Source organism: Drosophila sechellia, chromosome 3R, assembly GCF_004382195.2.
Source record: "Drosophila sechellia strain sech25 chromosome 3R, ASM438219v1, whole genome shotgun sequence".
Classification (NCBI taxonomy): Eukaryota; Metazoa; Arthropoda; class Insecta; order Diptera; family Drosophilidae; genus Drosophila; species Drosophila sechellia.
In genome coordinates this window covers 20,885,212-20,897,042 of record NC_045952.1, presented here as the reverse complement: position 1 = coordinate 20,897,042, position 11,831 = coordinate 20,885,212, and the positions used below count along the sequence as shown (strand labels likewise).

At 43.4% G+C, this 11,831-nt stretch overlaps 4 protein-coding genes across 4 annotated transcripts; 1 reads left to right on the top strand and 3 right to left on the bottom strand.

Moving 5' to 3' along the window:
- Window positions 1-2,231: 2,231 nt before the first annotated feature.
- Window positions 2,232-3,338, top strand: LOC6607397. Its single transcript, XM_002032134.2, has 2 exons — window positions 2,232-2,422; window positions 2,717-3,338. The coding sequence occupies exons 1-2, from the start codon at window positions 2,396-2,398 to the stop codon at window positions 3,221-3,223; spliced, it is 534 nt and encodes a 177-aa protein (XP_002032170.2). The 5' UTR covers window positions 2,232-2,395; the 3' UTR covers window positions 3,224-3,338.
- A 482-nt stretch (window positions 3,339-3,820) lies between these two features.
- LOC6607396 lies at window positions 3,821-4,379 on the bottom strand. Its single transcript, XM_032722397.1, has 2 exons — window positions 4,304-4,379; window positions 3,821-4,224 (listed from the first exon to the last, which is right to left on the bottom strand). Exons 1-2 carry the CDS (start codon window positions 4,331-4,333, stop codon window positions 3,886-3,888), a joined length of 369 nt encoding a protein of 122 aa, XP_032578288.1. The 5' UTR covers window positions 4,334-4,379; the 3' UTR covers window positions 3,821-3,885.
- Window positions 4,380-4,566: 187 nt separating this feature from the next.
- On the bottom strand, window positions 4,567-5,714 carry LOC116801718. Its single transcript, XM_032722871.1, has 4 exons — window positions 5,211-5,714; window positions 4,988-5,145; window positions 4,786-4,929; window positions 4,567-4,723 (listed from the first exon to the last, which is right to left on the bottom strand). Exons 1-4 carry the CDS (start codon window positions 5,266-5,268, stop codon window positions 4,568-4,570), a joined length of 516 nt encoding a protein of 171 aa, XP_032578762.1. The 5' UTR covers window positions 5,269-5,714; the 3' UTR covers window position 4,567.
- An 82-nt stretch (window positions 5,715-5,796) lies between these two features.
- Window positions 5,797-7,055, bottom strand: LOC6607395 (general transcriptional corepressor ssn6). Its single transcript, XM_002032132.2, has 2 exons — window positions 6,951-7,055; window positions 5,797-6,883 (listed from the first exon to the last, which is right to left on the bottom strand). Exons 1-2 carry the CDS (start codon window positions 6,978-6,980, stop codon window positions 5,909-5,911), a joined length of 1,005 nt encoding a protein of 334 aa, XP_002032168.1. The 5' UTR covers window positions 6,981-7,055; the 3' UTR covers window positions 5,797-5,908.
- Window positions 7,056-11,831: the final 4,776 nt, after the last annotated feature.

Sequence of the window (11,831 nt, the reverse complement as noted above, 5' to 3'; positions counted from 1 at the left end):
GGTTTGGTTGGCCAGTTGGGACTGGGATTGAGTTAGGAGTCTGGGGCAGGGAACGTTTGTCTAGGAAACCGCAGAGGCGGCGCCGAATCCTTCGGTTTTTGGGGGCGGTACGGGCAACGAGGCGAGGCGGGACGTGTCTGGCGAGTAAGTAATTTTGTGGTTGTATTCCGGGGCACGTTGCTTTGAGGCTACCAACTCGATCGGCGTTGTGGCGTGTGCTTTTGGCAAATAGTTAAGCGCAAACAGAGGCCGCCCCCTCAAAAGGCCCACGGGTGGAATCCGGGCTCGGATAACACAAATTTTATGCTGGGCTTAAGCATAAAGTATACTATACGATTCAAACTCTGACGCAAATTCCCAACAAAATGCTTTGCATATGATTCCCCAAACAGCAAAAAATTCATTGTTTTCTCTGGCGCTCGCAAAACATGTCTTTGATCTCCACAACATGTGCGCAATATGACAAAACAAAATATAAAAGTACAGAATTAAAAACGGGCCAATTTACACACAAAAGGGAAAACAAAATGTTACGAAAAAAAACGTTCTGATTATGCATATGCAAAATAAAAATCGCAAGCAAATTAAACGAAACGAAATGTAAGTACTTAAAACAAAGCTAAATGAGTTCTGACTTTGCCGGGGGCATTAAATATTTCCCCAAAAAAAATGCGAGAAATGCTGAAACCCGAATGCGGTTTTCCCCGAGACACTAAAACTTATTTATGCCTTCGTTTTGATCGAGGGGGTTGCCTGCTGTCTCTTTCTCGACCGCCTCTTCCCTCTCTTTCTAGCGTCACGAACGTGTGCGCTTGACATTCCCACCCAAAAATATAAAACATCGGAACATGCTAATTTATTTTTGAACTGCGGGAAAAAACAGCGATGTTGGCTGCCAGCAACTGTAAACAAACTGTGGTTAAACCCCGTCGACCATCCCAACTAAGCCTAGAATATGTAGAACGATTTGTCTCCGATTTCGACATTTTTGGTGAAATTTCGGTTTTAATCGGATCTCTAGATATTCCCAGAAGTCGTCTAACATTATTTATATATGGCTATAAAATGTACAAGAATAGAAAAGAAAATTTAACAGGAAATACATTTTAAGTCGGTATCATTATTTAGACTGATTTATTAAATATATTAAATATATCATAAATACTCGCTCATGTCCAAAAAATTAGCATTAATTAGTTGCAATTCTTTAGAATTAATTGAAAAGGTAATTTATGTCTTTACTGAATTATTACAACAGAATTTGTCAAGTAATAAAGCTAAGTGCCTGCCAAAAGTTGATTCAACTCATCATACTTAGCCTTTTTTTTAAATATTTAAATTTGAAACATAAAAACTGGGTATCTATCAACTGAACGAGCCTTTCTCTTAAAGGCTTAAACATGGCTTAGATTTTCCTAACTCTTATCTTAAGTGATCATAAAAAGCCCCTAATTAAAGTAGCTCACTTTAAAGTGTGCTCTAATTTCGTTTTGTTTTATTTAGAGACTGAGAAGAGCTACCAGTTTGAATTAAGATATCATCTCGGAACTGAGGTTCAGCTTTCAAAAGGTAGTGCCTGGGATTTTCCCGATGGGATGTGACGAGATGTTATTGAACCGCCACAGGATTATCAGTACTCGAAGTGACAGCTGGGTGACAGGCAATAAAATGCAGTGATTGATGTGCCAATTTGTAATTTGTTAATTAACATATTCCCGCCCCGCCTTAATTACCGCTGGCCACACAAGCGCCCAAGTTCAGTGGTACAAAGCGAGTGCAATTAATATTTTTATTACGTACAATTTGGATTAATTGCCGTGCACATTCCATGAATCATCCCATCAAATGTGTGTCAACGCGAGCGCCTCATAGTCGAGAGCATTCCGGCCAGATTTGCATTTCTTTTGTATTAAGTCCCTGACGCCACAAACCCGATCTCCGGCTTCCCTCAAGTGTTCCTGACCTGTGCTCCTCGCCTCAACGTGTGTCACTCACTCCGCAAACCTCTGAATCTCAATCTGAGCATCTCAGCATCAGATTCGGCTTGAGATACAGATTCATCTCGGCTCAGTTGGAAATCAAAGTTTGGAAACCGGATTTGCATGCCAATACTCGTAAAGCGAAGTCTGGCAAACAAAACAAAACAAATCAAACGAATGAAATGAAATTCTTTCGGCTTTCGCCTGGCTTTTGCTTTAAATACAAAATCGCTCAGCTCAGAACATTAGACTGGTTTAAGAGCTCGAATTAAGCGTACTGACAGGGAATAAAGTCGGACGTCAGCCAAAATCACATAAAGATCCTCCAGCAAGTGTGAACAACCAACAGAGTGCTAAAATTAAATTCATCTGAATTATATAAAATCAATTTTTGCGTTAAAACTCGTACATTTCCAATGGCTTTCAAGTACAATACACAAATGGTAAGCATCTTCATTGAACTGCTTAATTATTGTTTGCAAATTAGGCTAAACAACAATTTAAATTCCATTCGCCAATTAGTATCGTAAAGAATGAGAAACATTTACTTAAGGTTGTGTTCCCTAAAAAATAAAATATATTACCAATAAATCTGTATTAACTTTTTGTGAGACCATTTCAAACGTCTTTCGATTAAATTTCAATTAAACGGCAATGAAAGCTATCTAATAAATAACGTCAAATTTACGCTCAATATCCCCTAATATGATTTTGATTAATTTTTCTTTTTTGTTCAGATCCTGCTGAGCTGCAGTTTAGCTGTGCTCTTCGGCTTCTCGGAAGCCCTACCTCGATACAGTCGAACCAAGGACCTGGGAACATCCGCCAGCTCCCCCAGCTTCGCCTATGCACCCAGGCCACAGGAACCGATGACCCTCACTGGGAACTACAACCTCATCATGCCCGACTACTACGATCACCATCCCGCGGAGTCTATGCAGCTGCAGAACTTTGCCAACTTCTACGATGCCCAAATGAGTCCCGACTTCGATCTCGGAATGGAGGAGTCGCAGTTCTTGAGCCACACTCCGGTGAGGGCACCTCAGCCCTTGACGGCCGAGGAGAAACGTGCTCGCCAGCAGATTCCCCACGTGGACATCAACCGGGAGAAGAAGGCGCTGCTCAAGCTGAAGAAGGGCAGCACCAAGCCCAGAGGAGCCGATCACCAGGAGTGGGACCAGTTCGACTACGATCTGTACAGCCTGAATCCCGGCGATAGCAAGAAGTACAACTACGATGCCTAGATGGATTCGATTCCCTTCTATATCGACTGTATATGTTTATGTTTTTGTTTTTCGTTGGTTTAAGCTCACAAATAAATTATTTATTTATTGTTAACTGTAATCACATTTTCGTCATTTTGATCGGAATGCTGTTCAAGCCACTTTTTGCTGATGCCATCTAATTCCATATAATTGGCCAAAATCCATTAACATTCACTTTATCACCGAAAGCAGGCCAAAACGGGCGAATAAAAACAGGGATGAGACGATTGTGGGTATTTTTAGACAAGTAAATGGATTAATTGGAATTGAATTGCCTGGCTTAAAAATAACACAATTTTAAGCGATTTTTGTTCATAAACTGACATCCTATGGATGCATATCAAAAGATACTCAAAAAAGAAGACAGAAAATTAAATTGGGAACTGTGAAATAACCCAAATATCGACATATTAAATAAAAGTATACGTTTCCTTAATAGGAGACATAGCCATGAGTCAGTTAAGAAATTAATTATCTTGATTTTTTGTATAAGCACAAAGTCAAATTTGGATCACCGAAAATGTTTTGTTTTTATAATAAATTGTATGTGATTTTAGTAAACAATATACTATGCACTTCACTTTCACATAAACAGACTTTTATTTCACGAAAATTTTCCGTCAACTAAGTAAAACCACATTTCATTGTTGATCCAAGAGAATCCGCTTGAGTTCCTGGATCCGATCCGGAGTAGGCTCAAAGAACTTGCTGTCCACCTGGATTTCCTGGTGTTTGTAAATGCGACGCGGCTGGGGGCGATTGGCATGGTAGGTGGTCAGGGCAGCGGCATGATCCGCCGCCTCCACGTTTCCGCAAGCATGGGATGGGTGCCCTGGGTAGACACGTGGCTTTAGCCGGAGCTTCCTGGGGGGAGTGATCACCTGGAGTTCCTGGAGTTGTTCACCCGATGGCTGGTCATAAAGGTAGCCATCATCGACGCCGGCCCAAACCAAGCTCAGTGCCACTCCGAGCATCATCACCTAGCAGGGTTAAGCGTTTGACGTCATCAGTGGGAAAACGAGTTATGTAGTATTCCGATTTTCGATCTGTGACTATTACCACAAAAGTTAGCACCGAAGTCGTCTTCATGGTTCTCCGTTTCCGATTCTTAATATGTCTCGTCGCTTCGGGCGCACAAAACTGACTGGCTCGAAGAAGCTGTTTCCATTCTGCTAATTTTTGGTATTCCCCTGCCCTTAGAACCTATTATGACATAATCAAATCACTAAGAGAGTGAAAAGAGGCTTTAATATTAACATAGAAATAAATAAATATCGTAGAATTGATATATAATTTTAATCAATTTGAAACCGCTGCTTCTGATTATGATATAGTGGAATATATGCAAATGGTGGCCCGTTCTATGTTTTTGCTGTACCATATGCTGTTAAAACTGTAATCTCCAGGTGGAAGTGGAAGGATGTTGGTGAAGTGCTCACTCAGAAATTGGGAGGGGAGTCTATCTACGACAAGGTCGTGCTGCAAAAATGTGATTAAATAACATTAAGAAATAGTCATTTGAACACTTCACATTAACCCACGTCATAGGGACATTTGTGGTTCGTATTTGTGTAGTTTGTGGTTATCTCCTCGAGAAGTCTGAGCATCGGATTCGCCAAGTTCTGGCTGGCGGCTATGGTTATGGGCATATAGGACCGAAATCTCCTCGAAATTTGAAGTTTTGCCTACATCAATATATACGCTTAGTGAGTGCGATTTTTAAGAATTTTTTTTTATACATACCGATTCGTTTGTAATGGGTACTTCGTAAATATTGGCCTTGAGCGATATGTACTTATACGATCGATTAACGGATTTTATGAAACAGTACTCGAAGCTCAAAAATGCCGGGTCCTTTACAAATATTAAATGCCATGCAAACTCAAACTTGGAGGCGTTTTGGGTTTAAAAACAAATCACTGCAACTTTATAATGTAAGATCCTTTATTTTGTTGTATCCTTACTTCTATTATATTTCCAAAAAATATAACTAGCACAAAGAATTTTTCTGCCTTGAAGTACATTTGTGTTCCTCAACAAGTCAACGATGACTGAAGTCATTCAATTTTCATAAACTAAATGTGCTTTGGTAATGAGAAATTGATTAATTACAAAGTGTTTTTATTGATCTGGAACCATTTAAATATTATCTATACATCAAATAAATTGCGTCATTAAGCTATATATGTCAATGAAATTTTAATTAGTATCAACAATATTTTTGCGAACCTATAACTCTCTTTTCCTATCTGTTTTGATAGATTTAATTTCCATTTGGTCATACTAGATTCCCATTTGCATTTACGCCCAGACATTTGCATCTATGGTAGGGCACATCGACCCTATTTCTCGCTGTGTAATCAATTTAGCTAATTTGCATTTGATGGCTCGACCATATGCAATCCCACAATAAAATATCACCATCACCAGCTGATTGAGCAACATGCAACAGGTTATGCGATTAACATATTTGCTGAATGGACTTCCCATATACTCGTATGCCTACTTTTGGGCTTGTTAAATTAATCACGCGAAACGGTAAGCATGCGTGATTTAAAATTTAAACTGTGATCGATTTATTTACAACAAACAACGAACTGACAACTAAGCATAACAACTAATAAATTCGATGTGAAATTCGGTGAGTGAGATTAGAGAGGACATTTAGTTGTAAGGGTATCTGGAGAGGACCTGCTCCTTGCGCTCGAAAGTGCGTCGATTCTTTGGTCGCAACTGACCCTGACTATTGACAGCAGCTCCCGCTGGCACATAGATCACCTGGCTCTTGTAGCAGCCCTCCACTCGAGGCTGTGTACTGGCCCGCACCGTCTGCAGCACCCGCTGGTGGCTTTCATCCACCTCGCCGGGATTGAGCTCCTTCTGCTGGCAGGCTCCACCTCCCGGGCAGCTGGTTACGAACCTCTGGTACTCTCGATTTTCTCCGGGAGTGCCCTGCTTGTAGTCATAGGCATCCAAAGAGGAGTTCTGCGACTGAGCCACCTGGTTACCCACTCGAGTTTGTGGTGGCGCAGCTCCGGTGGCCTGCAATAGCTGAGCCTGCACCTCATTGGGCGCCACACCTGATCCATGTCCTGCATCCAGCACCTGTTGCCCCGAGCCGGTCGTCACGGAGGCATAGGGAAACGGATTGCCGAAGAACAATTTCTGGGCAGGCTGCTGAGGTGGCAGATAGCTTGCAGGTGGCTGCTGCTGTTGGGGGAAGTAATTGGGTGTCTGGGGTGGAGGTTGCAGGGGCTGCGACTGGTGCTGCAGGTGAGGTGGCCCATAGCTGGTCAGTGGCTGGGCAGGAGCAGCGGGAGCTGGAGGCGCAAAGGGCACGGTGCCAGACTGGTAGTTGGTGCTCACCAGCAGGGGATTCTGGTAGCTAGAAGTGTGCAATTGTTGGCGGGGAGCCTGATGATACTGCGGCACCTGTCGCTGCTGGTATACCTGGACAATATGCGTCTGGTGATCCTCATAGATGGCCGGTGCCCTTTGGGTTTCCAAGCCGTAGGTGCGACCCAAAGTCTGCACCACGAACTTGGTGGCTTGAGGTTGCTGGTGCTGATGGTAGGTTTTTGCCACGAAAGGAGTCGGTGGACGGTGGTAATGATAGTCCTGGCAGCTAACCAAAGCCAGCTGTGGGTTAAAAATTAAATCCAGCTTAGAGGTATATCCTTTGGGTAGGCAACACTGGTTAACCCACCGTCGAGATTAACAGCCATAGGGAGGGCATCTTGCTCGCTTTTTTTGTTGGACTCTCGGCGCGTTGTGAACTCTTCGCCGGCTGGCAACTAAATGAACTTCGGCAGGGCAGACAGCCGCCAAGCCAACCCAACCCGCCATAAGATCACTCCGAAAACGGGTTTTGGCATAGCTCGGGATGGTATGGCTCCGACTGCCGCCGCTTCTGCCAGCTGGCTCTGATTCGTTGTAACAGTTCGAACACATAATTTCATAATTTCTTTTCCATTTATTGTCTCTGCTTCGTTTATTTCTTATTTGTTTACCTTTTCCCCGCTCCAACACTCGAATGATGCTTGCGGCATCATTTGACTATCACTCACGCAAATTTTGTCGTAATTAAAGTGCCAGCTCTGCTGCTCTGGCTGCTCTTTATTGTCTACCTGCATTTCTCCACTCACTCGGAAAAATTATGCCAGTTCTATATAAACTTAAGGCATAGGCTTTTATCCAAATATCTAGCCATTTTAAATAATAGTTATAATATTAAATTTAGGTGTATTTGTAATAGAGTTAACAAAAATGTTTACCTTTTCATAGCTTTGTTGCTTCAGGCCTTTATGGTAATTTCTAGTCCACGGAAATATACCACATTTTTTTTTTAGTGCTGAGGGCCGTGAAAATGGTTTCGGCCTTTCCGCTTTTAGCCACTTCAGTATGGTTCGCTTTGGCCAAGTTTAATGTAATTTAATTCGCCTCGCATCATCTGTCTGCGCTTTCTGCGAAGCGAGTTATGTTTTGAAGCTCGGCGAAAAGTAAAAGTTAGATCTTGGCTCAAATACGCAGGCATAACTATATAACTATATGTTTGTGTTAAGATCTGTCTGTCGATTTGCAAATGATTTGCAAACTATAAAACTCGCATAAGGCCCGTTTAATCTATTTTTATAGGTGCGGTATCTTGAAGTTTTTATGTGTTTTGTATTGCTCATAATGTGTTTATAAGTGTTGATCACCTTATACACACAATTCAAATATAAATTCATTATTTATTGTGAGTTACCTTATAATGGTACGTTGATTGCTTGTAATATATATGTGGTCATTAAAGGAGAAGAGAAACTGAACCTTCGATGTGCTGTGTTGTAACTTTACACAAAATAGATGGTCAGTTTCAGGTCCATCTTTCATTGTCGTTTCGCACATAATTAGGCTAACCAGACGTATTCATAAATATGCAGCAAACCAGTTGATTTGCTGGATCCGATGTTGCAACCCAATCCGATTCCCATTCGGCCTGATTAAGCGATTGACACGCACCAGAAATGTTACAGCTCTTGAGCATTTAAGGAAGCCAGACTTTGATATTCGGATTATGCTGACATCGTCTTTGTTTCTGCGTTTCCGTTTGACAATTGCACGCAGTCGCCTGCAGCTAAATTCCTTGGCGATTGCCCTCGTCCTTCGTCCTGCTTCCTGCTCTCTGCTCTCTGCTTCCTTTGCCATAGTTACCGAACCCGGGCTAACGTCAATCAAAGACGCGCCCTGTTAAATGCACTTGACTGCCACTTGACACAGCAAATGTTGCTGGCGTTGTACCGGCGTCAAACAAAACATCTTGGCAAGCCAACTGCCAACACTTGACATTCGCCATGAATGCAGCCGAGATCAGCGGGACCTTCGGTCCTGCAGGGGGTTGTACACTCGAAAAAACAGTCTCAAAAATTAACTAATATGAGTCTTTTTAAATTTTATTCAAATACAGTCAAACCGCTTACCTTTACCCTACTAAACCACCTATAGAGATATTAGTAACATAGTCCATTGTATTTTCGCCTTATTAAATATTCAAATAGCTCCTAACATTTTTCTTTGAAATTAGAACGCAGTGTAAGAACGCACAAAACGCGGGCAGCTGTCGCAGATGGAAATGCAGATGCCTAGATGCGGTTGCTTATCACGCTGACACGAGAGCAGGAGGTGCTCATAATGCAAGTGGCCAATGCTGCGTATACGCAATCTGCTGCAGTTAAGTCTTAAAAGCAGGGGGAGCTTGAGTGGAGGATGGGATGAAGGTGGTGGGTGTAGTGTCCTCTCCCACTGGAGTGTGGGTGCGTCTGTGAGTTGTCTGTCTCTGCAGCCTGTTTGCATTCATTGCAGTCATGCATTCAGGGTTATGAGCCCCAGCCAAGTTGCATGCAACCTCCGAGGAGATAGAGCACGTGCACTTCTTCCGCCTGTTTGTGTGCGTGTTTTTTCAGTTTATTTTTCGCCATGTAAAGCGTCACTTTAGACACCTGCCTCAGTACATGTGTGAGTGAGTTTGCTAGCCGCTTTGTTGCCGACTTTTGGGCTTTAGTTGCTAGCAGGGTATCTGCTTAATTAGGCGCACCTGCTAGGGCAACGGCAAATTAGTAGCAGCCAAGTTGAATGACCTTTGACAGGCAAGCGAACCAAAAAAACGTAAAAATACAAGAAAACTGGGGAGAAAAGTCAGCGGCATACAAACAATGCAACAGCGTTGGAAAACTCGTAAAAAAACGAAGAAAAATCAATTGCATAATGGCGCATGTGTTGCGCAGAACAGCAGGAGTAGAAAATTTGCAACTCTTTTTCCATTTGCACGTTGCAAGACAAAAATAAGAAAAAATAAGTGAAAAATTCAACCACCACTTCAAGCAGCGATTTTTGCCTTATTTTTTCATTTTTTTTGTAACTGTAGCAGACACACACATTCAAAAGCTGGCGTAGACATATATGTGTGTGTGTGTTTGGCAGCTTTTGTTTGCACCCGCATAGGAAGCCATTTAAGTGCGGCTTCTTGAGAAAATTGCAGCCAGAGCGGACAGAGAAAGAGACAGAGCGATGGAGGAGAGATGAGGCCCTTTGAGGACGTCACTAACGAGCAGCCACCTGCACCACCCTCATCCAAAACCAAGACCAACACATCCACCTAAGCCACCCCCACCACCCATAATTAACAGGAGCCACAGCAACAGACACGCCAGCGAGAGCTTAGCTCCCTTGTGGGGCCTATCATTTCCTAGGGAGACAACAGAAACTGAAGGAGAAAAAAATATACAGAAACCCAAAGGGTTTTGGGTGCGGTGGGAGGTGGTTTGGTTTTGGATGGATCGACTGTGGAAACCCGGTCGGTGCAAAAGTCTTTGGCTTGTTGGACGACTCAAGCGCCTTAATAGGCTTAGCAGCGAGTCAACTATCAAAACAAGACCGATAAAAGTTGAGCCCCAGCTCGGAGCTTCTGCTCCTCGTCGGTCCATCCTGATGTGCGAGTAGTATGTGTGTGTGTCCCATGTGCGGAGCACACAATGTGTGTGCTGGGAAAAGGAAAAACTTTGCCTATATGATATGCCCTCATGCTCCAGATGACGAGGCCCGAATGCTTTGTCAACGCATGCCACAGGAATATTCATCGGCGGAGGCGGTCTGCTGGGGCCAAGGGGGCGAGCCACAGTTTATGGCACGTTTGTGCCGCAGCCAGCTCTCATTATGTGGCAGCCACCGCAAGTACGTGCCCCGGACAGCACATAAGCGGGCCATGCCTTCCGCCCGGGAATCCGTCTATGCGGAATCTCAGCCAGACCCCAGATCCATGACCATCACAACTTCTTGGGGCTTTGTTCCTTAATTTTGCTTTGATTTCCTTTTTTTAAGCCCACATAAAGCCTTTTATTATTTTCATTTTTATAATCTGCATCGTAAATTACACATATTTTTAAACGCTTTAATATGCACTTAAAGTACAGGCAATTTGGAAATGTGCTTACATTTATAATTCCCTTTTCAAAATATCCTTATCAAATAAACACGAATTTACCCGTGTTTTATATTTTTTGATGACATCCATCCAATAAGGCTGGATATTCTGCACCCAATCTGATTAGTCTGCGTTGCCATCTATAGATTTGCATTATTAACACTCGAATCCGGCGTAATTCGTTGATTAAACCGTGCCGTGGGAGTTCTGGTCCCCGGGTCTAAACCCGCCCATCAAGGTCGGCAGGTGTGGCGCCACCCGCTTTTCGCATTTGGCTGCATCAGCAAACAGTCGCCCGCTCCATGAGAAAGTTCCAGCGAAGCTGCCACAGCGAAATGTTGCTGATGACAGCAGCAATATCAGCCTGCAGTGGCAGCTACAGCTACATCAGCAGCAGCAGCAACTGCCGCTCCCTGGATTTGTTTGCAGTCATTCGCATGTGTCATCATCAGCGGCCGAGATGATGAAGCACAAAATATGCCCAGGCTCGCTAGCAACTAAACTGACTGACTGCCAGTCTGGCTAAAAAAAAAAAGAAATTAAAAATAAAATATAAAAAAATTGCACAAGTACACAGCAAACAGACAAATGAGGACGCCAGCGGTGACATGATAGCCTGTGAGCGTCTGCCGCCTATTCTGGTACATTAAAAAAAAAAGTTTTCGATATAGCTGGAATAAAAGTAAACTATTTTTTGGAATTTTTATAAAAATCTTCAACTGCTTACTAAAACTTTACCACTCATTAAAATAAAGCTAAAAAGTGTTGCTGTAAAGAATGAAATAATGGTGTGTTTGAGCACACTCTTTTTTCCCAGTGCATCGCAGCGTTGGTCTCTGCTGGCTGCGCAGCAGCTGCGTTTTCCATAGGTGCTGCACGCGTTGCACTGCCGCCGCTGCCACTGCCACTGCTGGTGCTGCTGCTTGTTCTCTGCTTTAAATACGCTGCGGGTTGCAACGTCGGCTGGCGTGGCACTTCATTTGCTTCCACAACTCATTCATGCTTTGGAGCCCAGACGGCCTGTCAGAGCCGTCTAAGCCGGGGTAAACACTCTCCGGGCCCCTCATCCTGCCCCTCATCCGACGCCTCATCCTGCCAGCCGTCGAGCTCATGTGCCTCACCTAC

Bases quoted from the DNA above. Each gene is read 5' to 3' on its own strand.
- LOC6607397 (XM_002032134.2), top strand. From the start codon at position 2,396: ATGGCTTTCAAGTACAATACACAAATG. The intron at 2,423-2,716 runs GTAAGCATCTTC...TTTTTTGTTCAG, and splicing joins TCAAGTACAATACACAAATG to ATCCTGCTGAGCTGCAGTTT.
- LOC6607396 (XM_032722397.1), bottom strand. From the start codon at position 4,333: ATGAAGACGACTTCGGTGCTAACTTTTGTG. The intron at 4,225-4,303 runs GTAATAGTCACA...TAACCCTGCTAG, and splicing joins CTTCGGTGCTAACTTTTGTG to GTGATGATGCTCGGAGTGGC.
- LOC116801718 (XM_032722871.1), bottom strand. From the start codon at position 5,268: ATGTACTTCAAGGCAGAAAAATTCTTTGTGCTAGTTATATTTTTTGGA. The intron at 4,930-4,987 runs GTATGTATAAAA...ATATTGATGTAG, and splicing joins TACCCATTACAAACGAATCG to GCAAAACTTCAAATTTCGAG. The intron at 4,724-4,785 runs GTGGGTTAATGT...ACATTTTTGCAG, and splicing joins ACCACAAATGTCCCTATGAC to CACGACCTTGTCGTAGATAG.
- LOC6607395 (XM_002032132.2), bottom strand. From the start codon at position 6,980: ATGCCCTCCCTATGGCTGTTAATCTCGACG. The intron at 6,884-6,950 runs GTGGGTTAACCA...TTTAACCCACAG, and splicing joins TATGGCTGTTAATCTCGACG to CTGGCTTTGGTTAGCTGCCA.